Source organism: Camelina sativa, chromosome 14 (assembly GCF_030686135.1).
Source record: "Camelina sativa cultivar CO46 ecotype springtype chromosome 14, ASM3068613v1".
Lineage (NCBI taxonomy): Eukaryota > Viridiplantae > Streptophyta > Magnoliopsida > Brassicales > Brassicaceae > Camelina > Camelina sativa.
The window spans coordinates 14,053,021-14,078,225 of NC_141893.1; the positions used below are offsets into that span (position 1 = coordinate 14,053,021).

Below are 25,205 nucleotides of genomic sequence, written 5' to 3' on the forward strand. Positions count from 1 at the left end.
CTAATCTCGTTGATTAAATAACACACACAGAAATACATTTCTTCAATTAGAAAGTTAGATCATATACGTTTACATTATAAAGAAAGTGATTGAAGGCTTTGAATGGTTGCAGACTTGCAGCTTTATGTTTTGTTTTTGGTAGATTTTTCAGAAAACTAAAATTAATTAGATCTTAGCTTTTCAAATAAAATACAAAATCTTAAGAAAAAAAAATCACGTAAAACTTACTGTCATTCCAACTGTTTTTGGAGGTTAAGCCAAATGGGTAACTTTATAAACTTGTCCGATCTCAATGTTTTTCCATAGTTGATCACCAACCGATGTTATTGTTTGCTAAACATATTGTATATGCACCAAACTGACCATAACTCCAATCCGGTCGAGCACTGATTTGCGGTCCAAAATTATCTCAAACAATAATCAAATCATGAAAACATTTAGCTGTCGCTCGTTTTGTTTACTCTTATTTGGCGGTTGTCGTAGTGACACTTAAGTATCTTGTTTGAACCTTAAAAAAATCAGACCCTGTTTTACGTCAAAGTGTGTCATTGATCGGATTGAATCTACTTATGCTAATAAGATTAACTCCATAGATGTCGTGCTTGATGTATAGAGGAAATGATCCCATCTAAAGCTCTGTTTTATGGTTAGACCATGTGTGGTGCTTATGGTAGATTTATTATCAATAATTCATTGTTTTTTATGAAGTAGTTTGAATAAGAATTGCCTTTTTTTGTGTAAATAAAGTCATATTACTAGTATATTCATGTCAGCATGTGATCTGATTGGTAGTAGAAAATTTTGAAAATTGAAAGCTGAAAAAGTAAAAGAAAATAGCTTTAATGTTTAAACAAGAAAAGTTAACAATATGTACTAGAGAGAAAACATGAATATGATAAAATGAACACATTAAAACATTGTATCCACAATACCATTTTTTCCTAAAAAGATTTAGTAGGAAATATCATTAAAAATGAAATAAAAAATAATAAGCAAAAAGAAGGGAAGAAAAGAGAAGAAAGCATATGCTTGTGTATCTTCCATTGCTTTAATTCTAGCAATGAATCTACAAAATCTAAAGAGTAAAGACCAATGTGGTCAATCCATCATATTTTATATTTCCCATGTTCGAATTAAGTTTGTTGTTGATAAAGATCACGACCATTACAATTTGAAAGATATACATAATATTGTCATATCTAACTATATCTACTCCAAAATAATATTCTTATTTAAAAATAAAATAGAAACAGGAGAGACAACTAATAAAATAAAAAACGTATATTATTTAGTTATCTATGTGTAAAGCCAAACTAAAAAAAAATAAGTATTAATTACGTTATGGGCAAGATTTTTCTTTTTCATTAATTTTTTTCTACATATGAAAGTATCACATAAATAATAAGAATATAAAAAATATATACCTACTTTATAGCCAAATACTCAAAGGTTTTTCGTAAAAGATTATATATATATATATATATTTGTATAGTAATGTAGAGATGCTATACATGATCTGATGATATATATACTTTGAACACTCGTTAATATATATATAGATATGTATATTGTTTTAAATTAACTTAGTGAGGAGGATCACCATTGGGAACATACTTTAGTGAAAGTACAATAACAAAAAGGAGATAACAAAGATAAGCATTATTTTTAGAAAAATAAATTGAAATGTCAATATACAATAGACGAAAGGCTAAGTTAAGGGGGGGGGGGGGGGGGGGGGGGAGAAGATGGGAGAGAGCATGTGCATGTGTGTGTAGTGTTTTTCTAAAGACATGTTTCTTTTTTCATTTGACTCTCTTTAATCTTGTTTGCTTCTTTAACAACTTGGGATTTAGACAAGAATGTGTAATATATGGTTTGTGATATACATGCAAAATATATACTTTACGAATTACATACATATAGGAGTGTCAAAATAGATAACCCAACTCAACTTGATACCTAATAGGTCCAAAGGTAGATGAGTTTATTAGTTGACTAAACTCAACCCATGAATTTGGTGAGTTTAAATTTTGTGTACATTTGTTACTGATGTAAAAAAGAATTATTGGTAATAACAGTATAATAAAATAAAATAAAAATGTAGATACATTAAAACTCTTTCTTATATTAAATTTTATAAATCTATCATCAATATTTTCTGTTTTTCTTCGTTAAACTGTCAAAATATCATCCATCATATTATATTTTACTAATCATTTCTGTCATACTGGAAACCAATGTTTCAATAAAGCAATCTATATAATTAGACTTTAACTATTACAAGCACTAGATGGTTTTTGGATTATCTCTAAAGTCAAAAGAAGAAAGTAAAAATTTTAATGAAAGAAAATACAATATAATAAATATAAAATTTCACTAATTTGTGGGATGACTTATCAAATCATCATCAAATTCAGTAGCCAAGGTTTGTTTTCATTTGAATAATTTCTTAAAAAGTTATAAGCAATATGAGAAATTAGTATTTTCTATACTATCGAGCAACATTGTATATGATTTTATTTACATTCAGTGTCACATATATAAATATAATATGTATATAGTATATGAATCGCATTGAATCTTTAGTTGGACTTAGAGATCGTTGGTTAAACTTAAAGTTAACCACTTAGATGTTTCATATAGTTATAACTTATAAGTCATAGACAAAAATATCTACATAGAATATAAAATACATAAGTTGAACACGTACACAAAAGAAAAAGAATCTTCATAATCCTAGCTTCTTATCACACCCTAAATTTCAGAGTGAAAATTTATATAAATAGCTTTTTATTTCATAGCTCGATCCGATCATCCTTTAGAAAAAGAAAAAAAAAAAAACATTTTGCCATCGTATTAAATAGCAAATGTATATGTCAATGCGTATAGTGTATTGTCAATATGCGTATACTTTGTATTATGATTGAGTTGAGGCTATGAATGATAAGATAACTAGATAAGCTAATGAGAGAAATGAAAAGCAAGAATGCTTATTGGTTTGATTAGAAGCTCGATAAGATTGGATTTCACCTTCGACGCTTTTTATTTATTTTAAGTTTCTTTTAGGCTGTTATCCATTTCGTAAACAGTATTAGTCCAACTTGGTTATATATTATATGAAAAATCAAAATTAATGATCAACGCACAGTTAATTAATTTGTATTAAACATAATGTGTGAGTATCATATACATAACTATCTTCTGATAGATTTTAGCTCTCTTATTTGTGAGTTGGTTAAAAGTTGGTAGATGAGAAGCACAATAGTTTGTTAGTTACCTCTAATACAAATGTAATTAGCAGTTTAGTAAGGAATCCAAAGTCAAAAAGTACAACACAATACAAATTAAGGAGTGCGGTGGTAGATTCTTGAAGCTGCCGGGCGGAGCTGTGTCAAATTGTGGATTTTAGACCAGCTAACCTTGCAATCTCTTTATCACAACAACTTTAACATTTTTCTTTATGGTTATGCAATAAGGGAAGAAGATCCCATATCATTTTGGTTTAGGCCAATGATCCAAACGGCATCCAAAAGCTGCAATTTCCACAATGCATCTACAATTTTTGTCTTTTCTATCTACATAATTTTTACTAGTTAATAACAAACTAACCAATAAAAAAATTTAATTTAAAGAATTTCATTGATCAATTATATCAGAATTTATCCCTAATAGAATCTATGGCAAAGATGAGTTTGATCAAATCCCTAATAGAATTTTTGTAGCTAGTATTCATGTAATACAGACTTTTGAATCAGTAGTATGAATTATACTGTGTGATACAGACTTTTAAAAGTATGTATGAAAAAATTACAGTCTTTGTAGAAAACAACATTTTCAATCTATGTATATTATATAACACTTTCTTTCGGACATACACACATATGCATATGATACTATAGTACAAACATCATGGTGCTTGTAAGAGACATGTTTACTTATTCATAACAATATGTAATCCAAAACCAACCAGCTCCTTTAAGCAAAAAGAATCTGCGAATTCGATGGAGTTATATCTGCATAACGCTCTGGCGACTTCACAACCTCCCACCTCACACCAAACTTATTCTCCGACCTCCAAATACTCCCAACCGCGAGGTGAAGGTTCCTGCCAACCACATATACTTTGTTTCCATAACAGTTAACCGCAAACGGTCTACAAATCTGCTCAGGCAATTCCGGCCCGTTAATCGTCTCCCAAGAATCAGTAACCGGATCATAAACTTTCATCTTCATTCTCTCTAGCTCCGACACTATAAACAACCGATCATATATCACTACACTCGTCCCTGTCCATCCTTCTCTTAACCCCATAGGCATTGTTTCCCATTGATCAGTCCTCGGGTCATAAACTTGACCTCGTGGGGATACAAAGAACGGCCATAACCATCCTTCAGTCACCAATAGCTTCCCGTTTAATACTGCTGTGTCATAAGACGCCATGTGTGCGACCATGTTCGACACTGGCCGCCAACTACCATCTAAAGGGTTCAAAACCTCGGCAGAATCGAGCTCAAACAAATCCGCAGCATTCCCACCAGCTGCATATATCATCCCGTCGATCACACCACTAGCGAAGAACGACCTCGCGGTTATCATTTTGTTTGTGACGGTCCAATGATTACTCACCATATCATACTTCAACACCAAATCAAGAGGGCAATCAGAATCAGAAACCATCCCTCCACACACAAACATAGTACCTTCACGAGGCATCGAAACCGATCTGAAACCGTGAGGACACACTTTGTCTCTACAAGGCATAGCAGGGATCTCGTGCCAAGTGAGGTTCCTCAAATCCAAAACCTTCCATTGGATTTTACCAGTGCATCTACTAAACCCAACCACGAACAGCCACGGGTCTTTAAACCCGAACTCCTTACGTTTGGCGAAAAACGTGTCTTTAGTACCAAACAAGAGATGCCATCTCTTGCACACGGATCTACTAGATACATGGCTTTGCACTGGAACCCGTAAAAGACAGTTAAGCGCAACGTCGTCTGGTAAACCCGGAATCAAAGGCTCTCCACTAAGAGACAGTTCTAGTTCAGATGATCTATCGAACAATGTGGATTGAACAGATGCAGCTACTCTAAATTTGGGAGATAAAGTCATCTGAGAATCACCGAGCTTATGCACAGCTGCTCTTTGAGATGAAACCCTTACCCTCTGCATCTTCTTCTTCTTCTTCTTCTCTTCACACTCAAATTTGCTTCAATTCCAGATTCTCAAGATCAGTAATTTACTATTTTAAACAGTGGGAAAAGCTCAAAGTTTCCAACTTTGGTTCTTCTACTCTTGTTCAACCTGAAATGAAGAATCAGTATCATCACTAACACTAAGACTAATCAAATTCCAGATTCTGTAATAGAAATTGATTGAACTAACTAAAGATTCCAAATTCGAATTCATAGAATCAAACCCTAGAAGAGAAAGGGGCAAAAAAAGAAACAACACACAAGAAGAAGCCAAGTCGATGAAAGAAACAGAGAAACAAGTGATCGAAGCTAAAGAACATAAAGAAGACAAAAATGATCAGATAATTTCATATTCTTACAGAACAAAGGGCGGCGATAGATATAACAACAACACAACACTGTTGTTCTTGCTTCGTCGCGAATCTTTCAGCTCTTCCTTTTTGTTTTTTTTTTCTTTTTGGTAATCGAGAGAGAAGACGTGATCGTTTTGGGCAAATTAGTATAATATATGTTTTTTTTTTTTTTTAAACAACTGATAATACATCTATATATTAAAAAATGTGTGTATCCATTTCTATATTTATTTTTAAGTAACTGCCGCAAATCTTTTCTGTAGATGTCCTAATGACAGTTCCCTTATAGTAAGTAATATTAATTATTATCTTATGAAGTTTATAAAGAATGATTACGTACGAAACTGTAAATTAACAAGGGAATATACGAATATATTTCCTTTTGCGGGGTATTTCTACTTAAACGGGCTTATTAGTGGGCCTACGTGATATTATTGGCCCATTAAATAAATGGCCTGGTTACATTTGGTGATACACAAGGTTCTTGATGAAATTTTCAAGTTCAGTTTTAGATAACATAACTTAAATTTGATTTTATTGACGTTATGCGCAACAAAAGAAAATATTTTCAATCAAATGTTAGATATTCTGAAATATTTTGAGGGTAACTAAACACTAACGAATGAAAGGAATTTGAAAATATTAGAAATAAAGTACGGGGGTATTCATCTAATAATGTAGATTTTATGATTAAAAAAATGTAGATTTTATGATTTAAAAGTCATAAAATATTAATTATAATTTATAAAGATTTATGATTAAAAATCACATCATAGATAAAATGTAAGAATAATTTATAGATTATTTTAGTAAATATGGAGTCCAACTCAAAACCAATTGGCAGGAGATACTCATTACTAAATATATTAGTTTCAAATTTGCAAAGTTTTATGTGGGATTTATTCTAATAGATTACTAATTGAAATCTAAGCCAGTTTTAACGAAATTATGTCTTTTAAAGATATGATTCATCAACTGTGTCGTTATAATAGTTGATAAAGAACGTGGAATATAAAATTTGAGATGCGCTAATGAATCATGTGATCATCTCGTTATATGCTGTGGAGATTATTTTGGACAGGACATAATCTAATCTTCCGTCAAACTCGAAGATGTTCCTTTTTTTTTTCGTCCATCGAACATATTATAGCCTTCTAACAATGAATTGTATAATATATGAATATGAATAATATGACCATCTTGCTATTTTGCAGAGATATTTTTTCTGGACGAATCTTTTATGCAAGTAGGGTGGTACTTCACTTTCTTTAAAAGAAAAATAAAATAAAAAGAAGATACGACCAATAAATTTGACGATTATGACCATTGCTTGGTAGGTATTGGCCGTTGGTAGTTTTTCCGGTGAGTTCTTCACAACCATAGGATTCTCTCAATTATTTATAATGGACAAAAACAAATACTAGTATATTGGTTTTCAATATTTTTCTCCAAAACATTAAATGGTTGTATATTTTCGATTACTCTCAATCATTCAGAATTTTTAAGTAATCAAGCACACAAAAAATGGAAAAAAAAAAATCAGAAAATGGTCACGAAAAGATATGCATAAAGATCGTTCCATGTGCCAACAGTATCCAGTATCGGAATTTTCTTGAATAATGCATGTATATGTCGGATTCTTAAATATTTATGTAAATGATTTTGCCTCTTTAAAGTAGTGATAGATATAGACATGAGATCTTTCCAATGACAAGTTGTAATGATAAGTTGGTGAGCTTTAATTTATTGTACCAACTTAGTCTTTATAGCCGTATGTGCAGTCCATGTGGCTAACCGAATTATCCCTTATTTTGGTGTGTTTTGGTGCTCACCATGTGTTAATATTTGGTAATCAATCTAAGGTGTGTGTATAAACTATAAAGTATACATATATAACGGGAGTGTTCAACGCTACAAAACATTTCAATTCAAATCGAATAAAAGGAGATATATAATAATCAAGTTGGAACTTAAATACTTTAGACGTGGTTTTATTTTCTGTTGCGAAAAAAGATACCGAAACTGAAAATGTAAAAAAACCTAAGCATAAACACTTTTTATTGGAGAGCTAAATTTGAATTAAAATCAAAGTTGTACTATTTATTATCTTTGGTTTCAAATGTTTACTATAACATCTCCATAAACCTGAAAAGGTATTTTGAGTCCATATGTACCTGAATAAAATCTTTGATGCTAGGTCAAATCTAATTGATCAAGCAATAGCATGATTAAAACTTCTTAAGGACCTATAATAATCCAATCAAACCTTCAATATGTCAACTATGTAAGCTTATGTGAGTTAGGGTTCTAAAATGCACTCCTTACAAATAAAGAAGACCCGTATAAACAAAAGCGGCGGGGATAGACCAATAAAAACTGGACCAGATGTTAACAATAAACGAAATTTCGTACTTGCAACAATTCTCTGATTAAGCTCAATACTTCTTTTTGCTACATAGATTGTTAGATATATCATATTGTGTTGTAAAATATTTAAATGTGTTCTTCGCACGTATACTTGTATAACGTATGAAATATACCCTAAAACATATTATCACATGCTATACTACAATGCAGTAGCCACAATAGCTTGTTGTGTATCTTCTAGGAATTATCATGGTGATTTCAGGATTTAAATCGATGAGTTGTAGAGATAAACTGTGAAACAGTTAGTAAGATTCGTTCATCACTGCCGACAGTGAGCCAAACGAACTAAGTCGAAATGGTGAAGCCAAACGAACTAAGTCGAAAAGACATCACTAGTAAAAACTTGTGATATAGTTACTAATAATTCTGTAGTTATCTCATGATTTTTGTAGCAAGAAAAGATTAGTTACAAATTTGTGACCAAAAAAGTTAATAACTATTTGGTGGTAGCAAACTTTTCAATGGTGATTTGTAGCAAAGTGCTACCAATTAGACATTACATAATTTGTGGGAAAATGCGAAAAAAAAAAGTAAAAAAAAATAATAATTAGAAAAAGAAATTAATAATAGTTTTTATTTGTTTCTTAAATTCATTATATGTATAATAAATATATATCTATACAACTATATCTATAGCATCGGCCAGAGTGACGGAGATGTATTATTGCGGCGACGGAGCAACGGAGAACAAAACGACGGCGGCGGCCGAGATGTATTGGTGGTGAACTGGCGGAAGCTTCAAAACGTAGTGGCGGTGGTAAAAGGTGCGAGCATCTTCGGTGGTCCTTCACTTCCACCACCATCTCCGACGTCATCGTTGACACAAGGGTCTTCAGATCCACCACCTCCGATGCCGTTGTTGACACTATGGTCTTCAGATCCACCACCTACGACATCGCTGTTGACACTAATTCTTCAGATCTGTCGATGAAACCTAAAATACAAATCAAAGAAATAATTAAAACACATTGAGAAGGAGAGAGAGAAGGTGACAAACCAAAACAACATAAACTTCTTTAAGTATTGACCTAGAAGCGTTAAATTTTTTGTCAAAACATTTAAATCTAAGTATAATCCATGTGTTTTGCGGTTAGATCTGGAGAAAAAGGAACATAAACTTCTCTTACCAGCGGCGCTACAAGGTAAAGCAACGAAGAAGAAGAGCATTTAGGTTTTAGTTTATTTATTTTAATTACACGTGGCTATAACTTTTTAATTAATGAAATAAAGATATGACATACAGATACTCTACATAATACGTAACGTATATATGACGTGTATCTCTTATAAAGAAAAAATGGGTTTTTCTTGATAAACCAAAGGACAATCTTTGCCATTTTATATTAGTCAATGAGAAAATTCTTTTCTTTTTTTTGATAAAATTTTGGTAATTTGGTCTCATTTTAATGTTATAGTTTTGATATTGAGAGTTTAGGATCTAAAACGTATTAGATTTGATTTTAATTAAGACTTATAAAGAAAATATTTTACACTTATATTTTCATTATTTTAATTAATAGCAGATTGTTACACTTATATTTTCATTATTTTACATTTTTTCATTATCTTTAACTACTTTTTGTGACGATTTCAATTGTGAGAAACATGCCTACAACATGTTGTGTCACAAACTATGTCGTAAAATTTCTACAGATTTAAATTGACACTTTCAATAACTAAATACCACATTTAGTGACATCTTAGCTACAATTTTTTTTCTCAACTTATTAGTCACTAATTAGTAACAATCTGTAGTAATAGTTTCCTACAACTATTCCCGTAACAAAATCCCGTAGCTATATGAACGTTTTTTACTAGTGCATCCACTATGAACAAAAAAAAAATGAGAAAAAGGTAGAGACGAAAAAAAATCTCTGTCATGAAGCACTACGAAATGAGTGGAAGATGCCTTTAAAATCAAAAGTTCAGAGAAACATAGTACAATTTGTCTCCAAACGATGAAGCCACTTGTTGGATGGTCATATTCACACCAATGAGATATCTTTTTACTTTGAAAGCAAATTTGGCCAATGAGATCGCTTGTTTTTTTACGAGTTGTCTGCCCATTTCTTTTATTTCCTCCTTTCTTTTCTTTTGTAGTCAACATATAAGATTAAACTATGGTTGTTTAACTATATGTACCATCGAGCTTATACCATCACTAAACCCTAAAAATAGAGAGTTTAAAAAACATGAGTTTCCTTTGTTTCTAGTGGTCTAGTCGATTTACTACAAATCATGAGAATTAATCCGAGTTTGATATTCGGATTCTCTCTTCTATATATAAAAAAGAAAGGTCATTCTGATTGTTCACTATATCATATTGCTTTATCAGTGGTTATTTTTCACAGACTACTTTTTGTATCTAGTGGTGTCATTAATTATTCCAAATTACTATAATTTTGCTTCTAAACTTTTAACTTAATTTTTTGTAACTAATTAGTAACTAATCATCGCAATATTTTGCTACAAAAAGATAGCGTGACAAATGCCGAAGCTATATCGTCCAATATCTGTAGTGTATACACAATCTTTTGATTGTTTTCTACTGAGAGACGAGTGAAAACAAGATGATATAGAATAAAATAGACCTAATGGAAGACACATTATATATTGAAACAAGTGTAAGAAAAACAATTCTCAAACTAAAAAGAGTATAATCCCTAGATACATATACTTGTCATTGGCGTTACAGATTGAAATCACATACAAAAAAATTCAGAGACCATGCATGGAGAAGTACGAAACCCGCCCTAAACATCATATTAATGGTTTACAATGAAGTTTTACACAGTACTATATGGCATCAAATATACAGGACCGAACATTCCATAAAATAGGACAAAAGATAGAGAACAAAATATCAGAAATACAAAATAACATTAATATAGAGTTAAAATATAATATATTAAAAAAAGAGAGACAGTGCCATTATGCATACAAAAACTACTGATTGAAACTAACTTTTCAAAGTTGCTTTCAAGTCCACCTAAATTGGAGTGATTCAGACAGTGGCAGTATCCGGTGCAAAAGCAAATATGAAAGCCTCTCTAATCACTGATATGATCTGTCATGTTGTTTACTCATCAAGAGGACAAACTTGTAAACAACTTGCATGCATATATCTATTATATATGGATGAATGATTTTGGAATTGCTTCACTTGGTGTAGATAGAGTGGATAAATTTTCCATTACTTCTATTCTTATCATTCTTAATTTATACTTTTGTATAAATGGATTTCTTCTATAACATATTTCATAAAATTTTAAATTCACGGTTGATATAATCATTGTTGTTTTTGAATATTGAGAAATGATAAATAGGTGCAGTCATTTCTAGGCGTACATAACCACAACTTAAATCTTACAGGTACGACCAACATTACTACAACCAAGTTTTACAACACGAAAACATATTCCAACCGATCATCTAATTATTATTGGTATACTGTATTATTAATAATATTTAAATCGATTTATGATTTGAAATACCTCTTTTATCATCTTACTAGAAAAAGAAAAGAAAACAAAAAAAAAGACTCGTGATCTTTTTAGCATCCTGTCAAAATAAAGGGAACGAAATGATGGTAATTAAGTATCTAGTGAAGAATTTTATATTAGCTTGGATTCTGCCCATGTAACATGTTTTCTGGTATTACGTAGTGATTTGAAACCCGCATAATTATAATAAAAAAATTTAAGAAAATATTCAAGAAAATATTGGCTATACAAGAATCAAAGGGTTGTGAATGTTTATATATAGCAAATGGACATCGTACAAGTCTTCCTACTTTTACCAAATTTGAATAAAGTTAGGTTTGCATCTCAACTAAGAACCAACAGGACTTTTATTCAAGTACAAATTACCTCTTGCCAACCCTAAAATTGACCCTACACATGATTCTCAATTCTTATGTAATGTGCTGCGACAACAGCTTTATATACATCTACTTGCACCACTACACATGCACTTCTACATATTTCTATGCATGTATCAATGTCCATTTAGTTGCATACTTCACCCTCTTGTCAGTTCATGATCAGATCGTGTAGCTTCATTAATGTGACAAAACATATCTGCATCTGCATGATAGGATATGATCATAAGTGACTCATGACTCAAGTGGACATGGTTGGCTCTTCCATGTTACGAATCAGGTCGAAATTGAAAGGTGAAGAGATATAAAGTAATATAAAATGCCATGGGTAGATCCACTAATTATCATTTTTTTTTAAGTTGAAAATTCATAAAGTTTTACTCTATGTGATTTTGTGTATATACTTGTGTTCTTTACATGCATCAATTTCAATGCATGATATTATACAAGTTTTGCAGAGAAACTAACAAGCACAACATCAATAAAATTCTAAAAATAACACAAAAATAAGTTTTTTTTCCAAACTTAGCACAACATCAATAAAATTCCAAAATAACACCAATTAATCATTCAAAATTAAATCTTAAATTCAAAAAACTAAACATACCCCTTCAAACTATATTCTAAATGTGAAATTGAGAACCCAAACCTAAAAAAAAAATTATAAAAATTAATTTTAAATATTTTAATGTGTTAAATAGTGCTATTTTGGAAAATTTTGTAATGTGTGCTAAAGTTGTCCATAAAACTTGTTTTAGTGCTATTTTAGGGTATTTCTCTATAATTTATAAGTTTATAACCAAGAATTATTGTTTGTCTATATAACTATAAGTTATGAATTGAAGGTCATGCAAATTATCGTAAAACATATATTTTTACTATTTAAAAGCGTTCATATTGGTTCATAATTCATATCATTAAATCATGATTGAAGAATTTATCGTGTGAAGACTAGAATAATATGTACTTTCAAAAGTGAAACATTATGTGGGATCGTTAGAAAACAATATATACCGTTCGTATTAATTTATAACATATATATATATATATATATATGGAGAGAATGTGTTAGGCAATTGACCATGATCTTCGATGGGGTTTGTGAAACGTTTTACGGTAGAACTTCTTCTCTAGATAGTTGTAGATTTGCTTACTTCTAGGAGAAGATTGCAAACAAAAACCAAAGGTAATATATGGTGATGGAGCTAATACATGTTACGTGAAATTGGTGACTAAGGAAACCCGTTTATATGGCTTCAGTTTTATACTAGCGTCGAGTGACTAAACTTATCGTCTAAAATAGTTATTTACTTACCAAGTTTGTAAACTTTTTTTCTTTGGTAACCATTTACACATACATATCTATCCATACTAGTATTTTTGTAGCAGTTTTTGCTCAAAAATATTTTTTGGAAAGTTTTTACATTGAATGCTATTTAATGCTTATATTCATATCTAAACAAGTTTAGTTAATTTTCTTTATAATCCTTATAACCAAACACAATTAAAATATTTTAAATATTCATATATATAATGTTCTATAATTAATATAGATATTAAGAAGATTTATTTCAGATTTAAAAAATTATTTTCCTATCATCTCTTTTGATTTTAAAATTTAAACGTAGTGAATCATCATATAATACATAAAGTTAATAAAAATGTGTATTTTTCCTGCATATATTGTGATTTGAATTTTTTAAAACAAACATAGATTACTCAATTAATATAAAAAGTGTGTGTTTAACATATATATATAGTAAATATACTGTATATAGTAAATTATAAAATTTTAAGAAGTCTATAATTTATAACTGATGTATCTAAACTTAATAAAAATTTTAAAATTATAAATATTTAAACATATTAAATTTTTAAAATTACACAAACGAGTTATATTACATGACGGGTTATATGACATTACAGGATTGAATTGATAATACTAAAAAGTAAACTATCAGTAATATGATATTTCAATACGGGTTAAAACCTCATTTTAATGTTTTAACAACACCAATATAAAATATGTCGAATCAAACTGATTTAATTAAGATTGTAGTAAACAAAAATTATTGTGCGGTATACCACGATTTATATATTAAATCACTAAAATTAACAAAAGAGTATATTAGCAAAATTAGTATTAAAATAGTATATTAACAAAAAATTAAAAAAAAACTTACCACGCAGTATACCGCGGATCATAATCTAGTATCTCATATTTTCTTAAAACATACATTATATATATATATATATAACTCTATATGAAATATTGTTTTATAGTTAAATTTGTGCATCATGTGATGTTTTTAGTACTAGCTACCCTATAGAGAATGACGCATTAAACTTTCTCTTTTTAAAAATTTGATTCTAAAAATATAATCACATGAAAAAAGGATTTAAAAGAATCCCACTTATTAAATATCGTAATTCTAAAGTATAATTTTGAAAGACAAAACAAAAACAGGGAGTAGGCAAGAAGGGAAAGGTAGGACAAGAGTGTTGATATACGACAGTAACATTAATCTCACAACCTATTCATCAGCACACCTCTATTGTCTCTCTACTCTTGTTATAAGTTTCCTCAACGTGCGAACAACATCATATATTCATATTCCATGCCAAGACATAAATTATTTTGTAACCGAAAGAAAACACTAAAATATAAACGTCGAAATGGTTGCATATATAGTGTAAAAATTCAGTTACTATATATAAAAAAAAAATCAGTTACTAATACAAACAAATATAAAACAAATTACTCAGCCACGCAGAGAAAACTTATGTTCTAATTCTAAGTATATATAATTAGAAGATTCACCGAAACGACGTAAGAATAAACGCCGAAAGGCATACCTAGATAGATTGGTCTACACATAGAATAATCATTCTGACATTGCAATAGATATATACACATAATTGGTTATGTTTAGTAAAACAGTGACAGAATTTGGATATGTTTAGTAGAATATTAATATGCAACTGGGAATTAAGTTTAGAAAGGGTGACATCAGATTCATGCATCCATCTCTTTAATGACTTTTTTGTCTTCAAACTTTTTCTCTGGTCTCATTCACATTTACAGTATATTGTTATATATATATATATATACATGGTTTATAAAAATTACTAATTCACTTCGAATTATAGTTAAGCTAACGACACGTAACATTTACTTTGAGAAAGTGAGAGCGTCATTATATTTTCCTGCAGTTGTAATTCAACCAGAAAAATATGTCTTTGGGTTTGAAATTTAAGGAAGAAAAAAGAAAAAAAAATATATAGAGACCCAAAGACCAAATTAGTAGTCACGTAGAAATTTAGTCGAGTGGACCCAACCAAAATTGTAAGTCTTTTTTTGTATATATTCTGCTACGGCCCACCTGCCCAACATAATATCACGTGGACCGACCAAAATAAAACTGTATTTATATTTCTTAGAACGATTTGCGGAAGATTCTTCGCATTGCTTTTTTTTCGTTCAGTGTAAATTTCCTAGCCGATGTGCATGCGACTCCGGTCGTAACCGTATGAGAAAAGGAGAATTGTTATCCGTTATTCGAGTAAGAGTTCAAAGTTTTACAAAATATACTCTCAATATACGTAATAATTCACCCACATATTATTATTGATCAATCTATGTCTATATATACATGACTTTCCGGTGAAAATTTTAACAAAGAATTGTTCCAGTAAAATAAAGATGTTAGTATCGTTCGCTAGCATGTAAAGTTGGTAGATATCTTCGATTTGTCTTCATATATTCAGCAAAACCAACTAGATATATTGTAATAGATACTTTGAGATTAGTACGAGCTTCAAATAAAATCTTTTGACTACCTAGAGAAAGTTCAAGTTTTAGTACATGTACATGCGTGTAATGTTCTTATGCACGGTTTTCAAGTTTAAAAGGTCAAACTGAGATTTTTATTATTTACGACACCACACCTTTGTGACATTTCAGATTTATAGGATACTAGACATGCTATACTTTTTTATATACCATGCTAGATATCATCTCTCTATTCAATCCATCATCACAAGAAAGTATGAAAAGGCTTTCAAATCAACCGAGTTCGTATTTGGGATACTCACACCAAAAACTAAAGAGCTAGAGATATTGAACATCATTATATATATTCAATTAATGACACCAATCGATCTGCAGCTTATCGATTAAAATTAAATTGCATATAGATTCCAATATATTGGTTAGTTCTATCTTATTATGACCATTTTTCGTATATACATGCATTAAGTAGTTTGATTAAGTATATAAATTGTGAAGATGAGAATTAGACATTAAATTTAGAACAATCTTGTCCTGGTTAGATCAAAGAAAAAAATATCGTCTGTATTTTTTAGTCTAGACGATTTGAATCTTCACAAGTTCTGCAGGTGATAGTATCGAGTTTTCTGGAAGTTCTCACGCCCGAATCATCAAGGAATCAACATATCGTCTGTTGCGTGTCGATTTACTGTATGTTTTCATATGTTACATATACTTTTAAATCTGTTAGTTACAAACGAATTAGATACTACAATATTTTCAAGTGAAATAAGTAAAGAAAAATATTTAATAGATTTATGTAAAAGAAACGGACATATTCAATAATGACGTAACCTCACGTGCATGGTCAAAGTGATAAGTTGAGAATCATTTCCCCGATAGTTTTGCTAATACCGTAATTAACCATGCAAACTCTTAGTGATAATTTACTAATTTGTTACGTATTACTTTGTAGACTAATTTCCTCAACTTTAATTAAAATACTAGTTTATTTCGAGGAATAAAATATTTATTATTAATATGATTTACTTTCCTTTGTTTATTATATAAGTAAAAAAGAAACAAAGTATTAAATACAAATATTTCTGAGCTCCCAACCTCAAAGCAAAGTCTATATAAACTCAACTCTCTCTCTCTGCAATTCTCAAAACCTCTCTCAATCTTGTTTTTTTTTATACCTCTTTAAGCTCTCATGGCTTGTTCTTACGTATTAACACCAAACCCAACCAAACTAAATCTCTCCTTTGCACCGTCCGATCTCGACGCTCCTTCTCCGTCCTCCTCCGTTAGTTTCACCAACACTAAACTAGGACGCCGTAGTAAACTCTCGTCAACAAACTCATCAATTTCAGACACTACTACAACTCTAGTAAATTTCCCAAACTACCCTTCTCCGAACCCCATAATTCCCGAGAAGGACACTTCACGTTGGAACCCTCTCCAACGAGCCGCCTCCGCCGCACTCGACTTCGCCGAAACCGCATTGCTGAAACGCGAACGTTCTAAACCTCTCCCTAAAACCGTTGATCCTCGCCATCAGATCTCCGGTAACTACGCTCCGGTGCCGGAACAACCCGTTAAATCATCTCTCTCCGTTGACGGAAAAATCCCTGACTGCATTGACGGCGTTTATCTCCGTAACGGCGCTAATCCACTCTTCGAACCAGTTTCTGGTCATCACCTATTCGACGGTGACGGTATGATTCACGCCGTTAAAATCATTAACGGAGAGGCGTAGTCAATCACCAGCTTGAAGCTTGTGTAAGTAGAAGTTTTGCTTGCTCAGCTGGTTTGTGTTGCATTTTTTTCTGGTGTATTAATATAAAATTGAAAATTTTGTTAATTACATTAATTAGTGACAATAATACTAGTACTTCTCTTCAGTTTTTAATGAACTACTATTCTTAAGGAACTATACGACTAATCAACACATGTGTCATCAATACATTTATTCTTCTAAATGCATAAACCATTTGGACACATGGTTTTGATACGGTATTAGTTTGAACTTTTCAAAATGAATAGTTTGGCCATAAGCTTTTTAGTATTCTGTGTTGTAAGGAAATATCATAACGATAAAGTCTAATGGAGAGGAAAGATACAAAATACTTTCAAAAGCGAGAGTGATTGGTGAATTGATAGTTACTTGGCATTAGGGTCCTTGTTGTCTCGTCGGAACTTACATAACTAGAGGAAAACTGTAAAAACAACCGTAGATCAAACGACTGATGAAATTTGTATTACGGTCGAAAATATTTTAAAATAATAATTTAATAAACATATTAGATTATATATATATATATATATATATATATATACTGTATTAAGGGTGATTTATTGGTCCTTGATCCAAATGTAACACGTGATAACATTATAATGACATCAATGAATTCGATATAATTGTAGGCGTCTTATCGAAACGACTGTCAGATTGCCCTAATCTGCAGATAAACATTTTGGGGGCCGCTATAAAACGATAGTTTACCACACACACACACACACACACAAAAGAAATAATAAGACGTCAAACTCATTGCTTTTGTATTGCATGCGACCAAACTCAAATTATCGTTTTTCTTGCGGGTTTATGTCATGGTCTAATTCAGCTAGGCATATATATTATTTCGAACTACTACAAAATTTTACTTCGCTGCTATAATTAATTGTTGAAAATTGTTTATATCTTGATTTGCTAAAACAAAAAAACGGTTACTGCATCAGTTATTACACGTACCCGGAAAAAAAAACCATTCAAAGAGCCACCATCTATAGCACATATCTAGACTCTAGACCATCATCAAGTCATGGATTCTTGCCATTAGTATTTACAAAATTGAAGATACTATAATTTTTCTTAAACATTACAAAATGAAGATACATATCTCATGGACCCTCAAAACAAAAATCATTAATGAAAACGCAGATTGTTGCAAAAATCACCATAGATATAACGACTTGTCGAGTAAGGCAATCAAAATAGCTGTCTAAAAGCTCAATGCGGGGACAGTTTGTGCCGACCATTTTGTGAGTAAGGACCATAAATAACTCATTGGTCACCTTTTGATTAAAAGATGAACTTTCAATTGTCCCTGTCCAAACTGTTGCTTTGTTTTTTTCTTGTAAACAAAACGATAAATTGTCCTGTTTGTAGGACATCGTTACAAAACATATGTGCTTTTGGAAGTAGGAACGGTTTCTTTTATTTTCGTCTTTTTTTTTTTCGTTTTTGTAATAGCCTCAAATCACTCAATAGCAAAAAGTATTTACACTATATAGAAATAGAGTTGGTGAACATTAAGAAAACAAACAAACTAGATTATACCACGTGTTAGCATATTTATCCCTCGCTAGCATGAATTATGCATAGTAAGATAAATAAGGCTCACCTCCATACTTATAAGAAAAAAGAAAGATACATATCCCCAATGGCTACACAACCAAAATCAACCCTAACTTTTTGTCAAATGCTTTTTCATACCTAAATTTCAATACCCTGCAAATATCAATATAAACTGTGTTAAAATTTAAATATTCTACCTGAACTATATGAAATATTGTCAATTCAACATATATTCGAACGGTGTTAAATTAGAATTTAACGATACTGAGTTAGACGACTTGTAGCGTCCATCTGGCACTGAGATTAATTAAAACAACGTCGTTTTGGTCATTTTTGGTATGTTGTGGTTGCTACAAAATGACCAAAACAACATCATTTTAGTTAGTTCTAGTGCCATATGGATGTCACATATCGTCTAATACAGTTTTGTTAAACTCTTATTTAAAATTATTTGAACAAATATTGAAATTGACAATATTTCATATAATTCAAGTAGAAAATTTGAATTTTAACACCGTTCAGATTGTTATTTGCAGAGTACTAAAATTTAAGTATGAAAAAGCGTTCGGAAAATAGTTGAGATTGATTTTGACCATTTTCTCCATTCTCCAATAGACTATTTTCTTAGTTAATTTTGGTTGGGTGACTAAATGCTAGCGAGGGTAGCTTGAATTCTTTTCTATCGGGTCTGTTTCAGCAAAAAAAATGTAATTAAGGAAGGAACTAAGGAAGCATTCTAAAATATCGGCTGTCAACTGAATGCTCTTTTTTATGTTTTTTTTTTAATCATTTTCCAAGAACAAAACGCCGTCCATGTGACATAAATTGTTATCTTCTTTATTCCTTTTCTTTTTTGTCGACAAAATTATTCATTATCCGATTCATTTGTAATACTAGTATAATTAAGACAGCGACAAATTCGGAAATGCTTAGGAAAATTTGGTTTGCCAAAAATGAATAACTTTTTTTGGTAAATTAGATGATGACGGATATGTAGTATTATTATATAACTCGTAGAGCTTCTCTTGAACTACTTGACTTTCTTAATTTTTTTTGGGTCAAAACTCTTGAAGTATTACTAGATATATTTCTAAACGGAGAGAAAGTAGAAAATCAATTTTAATTGGATAAACTCGTGAAAGATGATGGGAGGGATGGTCACGAAAAAGCAGTACCCTCGATTGATTAATTGAACCACTCATGCAAATGATGCAATAAAGATTTCTCTTTTAGTGAAGAACTTCATAGTTGCGTACGCTTTTCATACTGTGTAAAGTCCCGCTTTTACTGTTTAACTATTTGCCGAGTAAATTTCAATTAAACCACATGTTTGTCTTCGGATCGATGCTGGCATCTAGTCACCCAACCAACATTAAGTTCACAGTTAAACATAATATGGCTCGGAGATTATTTATGTTAAACTTATCCCATCGTTTGTAATTTTTCCATTCAAACAACGTAAATGTAAGAACATGATGATAGGATCATGATCCAATGAATGAAGAAGGCGATCTCATCTTTGCTTGGATTTGAGACATTGAAAATGTCTTTTCCTGCAAGATTCTTAGGGTTCGAATGATAACTGCGGATTTAGTAGTGCGGGACATATAATTTGATAGTGCGGTACAGTTCAACTGCGGTACGTGCGGGATAATGTATTTGCAGGACAAGTGCGGTTACTCCAAAATAAGCGGTACAAAATAATGTTTGATCGGTGAAAACAATTTGCGGTACGGATTTCATATTATTTGTTTAATAGCTAGTATAATTATATATTTTCACTTTTTTTTTACAAAAACGCAAATGACAACGTGTTTTGTGATTGGTGACCAAAGTACTTTTCAGAAAAAAAAAATTTTGAAATCCGCAAATGGTGTGTTACCATTCAACACCTTAGTCAATTAATGTTGAAGGGAAAAAAATAATAATTCGACGGGTGGTCAATTAATTTTATTGTTGTGGTACCATATAACCACTCAAGAAAGCTGTCTTCAAGTTTGTATACTAAATTGATTTACATAGTTACGAATGATCATCATGATATATTGATATTTTGTCTATAGAGAAGTCCTATATTTAACCTCCCAAAAGACGAGATAAGTCCTACAAACTTAAGATTAGGTGAAATAGATACTAAAATTCAGTTATGTACAAATTTTATAGTCACGTAGTATGAACACTAAAAAAAAGCCGCATTTACTCTGTAAGCCAAAGATATCGGGAGATAACACATGACGTCGAAGTGTAGACAGACTCTGTTGTCTCAGACCAACATAGTCCATATTTAGTGGCAGATGTGTCTCTTTTTTTGACTCCTGTCTCGTAAACAATTTTATCGTAAGTAGAGTATATAATACTAGAATACTAAAAAGTCATAATAATGTTCTTTAACCCAAAAGAAAAAGTCATAATGTTTTTAATTAGGGTCGTTGTGTTTAGATAAAAGGTCACAACGGGAGTGTGTTTATATGTTGGTGGCGTCAGCTTCCTCCGTAATTTCATGGACTTGTGAAAGTCACACACTCCCTCCTAAATTACAATTATTTTAGTTTTTTTTTTACTTTTTGTATTAAGAAATAAATTTCGTACGTTGACAAATAAAAATAAAAATAATAATAATAAAGAAATTTAATTTCATTAATTTTAACTTTGTAGTAGTATTACGTTTACTTTGTTTTTTATTTATTTATTTATAAAGATGACTATTATGTTATTTTAGTGACATTTCACGTGAATTGGAGGACAAGATGTATTAGAACTTAAAAGTGATACATGTAATAAAATTCACTGAGAAAAAGCGCTTATAGACAAATCAAATATTAAAATTTTGTTCGATCAGTGTAGTTAGAAGTCAAAACTGTAAAAATTAGTCGGCTATCATCATTATTCATATTAAAATATTGTTCGATCAGTGTAGTTAATTAAGGTTAAAAGAGCTGATAGTTTAAAAAAAAATGATAGTTCACAAAAGATACTTATTATATTTGTCTTAATTTTTCTTTTCTGTTTTTATTTGTATTACGTGGAAAATGATGGAGCAAACACAATACATTGAGCAATGGAATGTCTTATGCATGCACTGCATATATACACAAGACTACATTCATCAATGAGCTCGTAAACAACAGTGAGATTGATCCTGTATTATAATAAATATAAACACAACAGATTTAATACTCCGGGCTGTGGATGCATAGCACGTGTCAGTGAACGTGGCAACAACTTGTTCGACCTCAGGCTCCATAGGGTTTCTTTCTTTGTACCTGGACTAAAGAGGACTATAGGTCTATGTCTATGTAAACGACCCATATACTACTTTGCTTGCCTCTTCGAGCTCCCATTGTGACTCTATAGCATTTAATTTAATAATTATAATACTTAATTAGTCGTTGAACGAAATCTTTGTCTCTATGTAAGTTTAGACGAGAGGACACGTGACACTGGAGAAATTTGCCACGAATCAAGAGGAGAAGCAGCTGATGAATCTAGACTTCCTGTGTCCTGGGAACTTGAGTTTCTCCTGGATCAACACGACACAAAAATGTATAAAATATTCACGGAGAAAAAAAACGCACCAAACAAAAGCTAACAGTGCAGTTATAACATTGTGTTTCTTCTCATTTCGGAATAACCATAAAATGTTCGCATTAAGGTTGATCAACACCATATATAGTGGCATAATTAATTCTAGTATAGATTATTTACATACTATACTACAAATCCGGACCAGTATTGTTCTTTAGATCGAACTCCAAAAGTTAAAACATATCAACTCGATTCAGTAATTTAGGTGTTTTTTTGTTGTTGTGTATAATTTAATATTTTGCACACATGATAAATGATTATTCAACAGTTTTTAGTTTTGTTAAAGTATCCAACAAATTTCGTAGGTCGACAGACTTCTAGACATACGTTGTTGACAGAGAATACTCATTTGTTTGTAAAGCAATATGTCAGAAAATATAACAACAAAAAAATAAAAAATAAAGATACGAAAGATTTTGCGGTTTGGCCCTTGCGAAAAGGTCGGGCTGTAGAGCTATTAGACCATCATTAGTGGAGTAACCCACTATAGTTACTCTCACATTAATTAATTATATAAATAATCATAAATTAAGTAAAGCAACCCTAAAAGAACTTAAGCAAAATCAACCTATTATTAGAGAACTCCAAAAAAGTTACTCAAGGCATATTTTACCTTATTAGTGTTTTACACTTGTTTAATTGGTTAAAATTTGGACCTATACACACTGATTCCTTTGAGTGTAGTTGTTGTTTGGTCAAGCCAAAGTGTAGCTTGATTCTGCCACATTGGCCGGTGATGTTGAGTGAATGTAGACAAACTCTAGGGATTTCCCGGATGGCAATGAGTGCATCCAAGAGGGTAGACCGAACGAATTGCATGATCTCGAGAGCCCCCAGATTGGTCCATATAGATTCTTGATCGAAAGGTTGAGACTTTTCAGAGGTCTAGAAGATTTGTTAATCACAGTTGTTGAGTATCTGTAGTAAGTCCTTCCCTTTGAGACACATGAACCAGTTACCTTCTGAACTATAGCCACTGGACCAGAAGCTGTACAACAAGTAAACAACAGAGTCAAGCCTCTGTTTAAATAGTAACTGGTCTTCGGACCACAGGAGCAGGAACCGCTGCAGGGACACAACCAAAAATCAATTAAGCAAGCTACTTTTGAGGTCCAAACTTCATCTCAAGGACATTGCAATTTCAGACACAAACCTGGAAGAAACTGGTTATAACCGGAATGACCACTGTTGAGACGACGACAAAGAAAATAAAAGACTAGTAGTGTGTAACATTCTTGTCTCCCTTGCTTACTTTTCTCGTAGAGGACGACGACAAAGTAAATAAAAGACCAGCAGTTTTTATCAAAGAGAAATATAATTTCATAAACTTTGCAGATCAAAGTGAAAACAACAATGCTGGCTAAATACCTCATTAGCAAGCCTTTCACCCATTTTATCAACACCATCAAATGTCAACGTTGCACTATTACTCTCGCTACCTGCTTCATCAGTTTCATCAAAATCAAAACAACATTCTTTGGAGTTTGAAGTGAAACAAACCAGAGCAAAAGCAAATGACAGCAACCAAACTGTTTTAACCCGACATTTACATCAAAAGAGCAACCAAATATCTAATTAGGGCTGTTGTTTTAAGTTGTCCTTATCAACTGTTGGTTGCTCAGCAACCTCTTGATTCCCAAATCAAAAGCTACTTCACAACATACACATTCACATAAATCATTGACACCCAACCCAAGTACTTTTTTTAATGTAATTATGAGAGGCGACGACATTGAATCTAATTAAGTCTATACGCCCCTGTTTTGATGTTAGACTTAATTATGAGAGGCGACGACATACAAATAGAATCGGAGAGAAAGATACCCAACATACCTTCGTTTTCTAGAGATGAAGCCGCCAGAGGCTAAGACGGAGGAGGTTTAACGGGGGAACATGATGGTTATATTGATCGAGCATCCAAATCGAGTAGATTATGATCGATACACCGATGAAAGCTTGGAGAAAATTCAGGATCTTGAGAACAGAAGCGAATAAGACATGACAACAATTGTGATTGGAAGCCGATCCGTAAACAAATCGGTGTCAATCACCAAAACCCTCGAGTTTAATCGATTTTTCCGGATTTGAAGTGAATCTATCGCCGATTCACCGTTAACCTCAAGAGAGAAATGAGAAAGGGTCGCGAAAGAGAGAGAAGAAAATGAAAAAAAAAAAAAATTTATATATCCGACAACCAACCAAAATTTGACACGTACCGTTCCTTATGGGTTGCTTCCGCTCCTTCCTGGAGAAGCGATTCTCGCATTTTAGACAATATTATTAGATTTTTTAATTTTTTTTCGGACATAAATAAGAAAGCAACCAACTGAGTAACTCTCAGTAATCATGCTCTTACTGTCTTCTATGAACGAAGAAGAGACACACATATAATACATTTTTATTATGAGCTAGGGTTTCATATATATGCACCAGCGATACGTGTACATTTTAAGGTCATACATATCAACAATCTTACTATAATATAATTTTATAAATCGAATACAAACTCATATATGTGGCGCATGGGATGTGTTCTCGTGGCAGGGAAACTAAATGCGAGGTCTCAAACTCAAAGCGTATCTTCTATAAACCATCTCCCCCTGGTCTCACGTCTATTCCCCATTTCCTTCAAACT

General features: G+C 31.6%; 1 protein-coding gene and 2 long non-coding RNA genes across 3 annotated transcripts; all 3 read right to left on the bottom strand.

Annotated features, from left to right (window-relative positions):
• Positions 1-3,744: 3,744 nt before the first annotated feature.
• On the bottom strand, positions 3,745-5,741 carry LOC104741598 (F-box/kelch-repeat protein At1g30090). The gene is made up of 2 exons (XM_010462484.2): positions 5,555-5,741; positions 3,745-5,304 (listed from the first exon to the last, which is right to left on the bottom strand). The coding sequence occupies exon 2, from the start codon at positions 5,170-5,172 to the stop codon at positions 3,976-3,978; it is 1,197 nt and encodes a 398-aa protein (XP_010460786.1). The 5' UTR covers positions 5,173-5,304; positions 5,555-5,741; the 3' UTR covers positions 3,745-3,975.
• Positions 5,742-8,503: 2,762 nt separating this feature from the next.
• LOC104741599 (uncharacterized) lies at positions 8,504-9,114 on the bottom strand. Its single transcript, XR_760332.3, has 2 exons — positions 9,004-9,114; positions 8,504-8,909 (listed from the first exon to the last, which is right to left on the bottom strand). It is a non-coding gene; the product is annotated as an uncharacterized LOC104741599 (long non-coding RNA).
• A 14,047-nt stretch (positions 9,115-23,161) lies between these two features.
• Positions 23,162-24,920, bottom strand: LOC147928196 (uncharacterized). The gene is made up of 4 exons (XR_015579541.1): positions 24,404-24,920; positions 23,939-24,009; positions 23,724-23,821; positions 23,162-23,635 (listed from the first exon to the last, which is right to left on the bottom strand). It is a non-coding gene; the product is annotated as an uncharacterized LOC147928196 (long non-coding RNA).
• Positions 24,921-25,205: the final 285 nt, after the last annotated feature.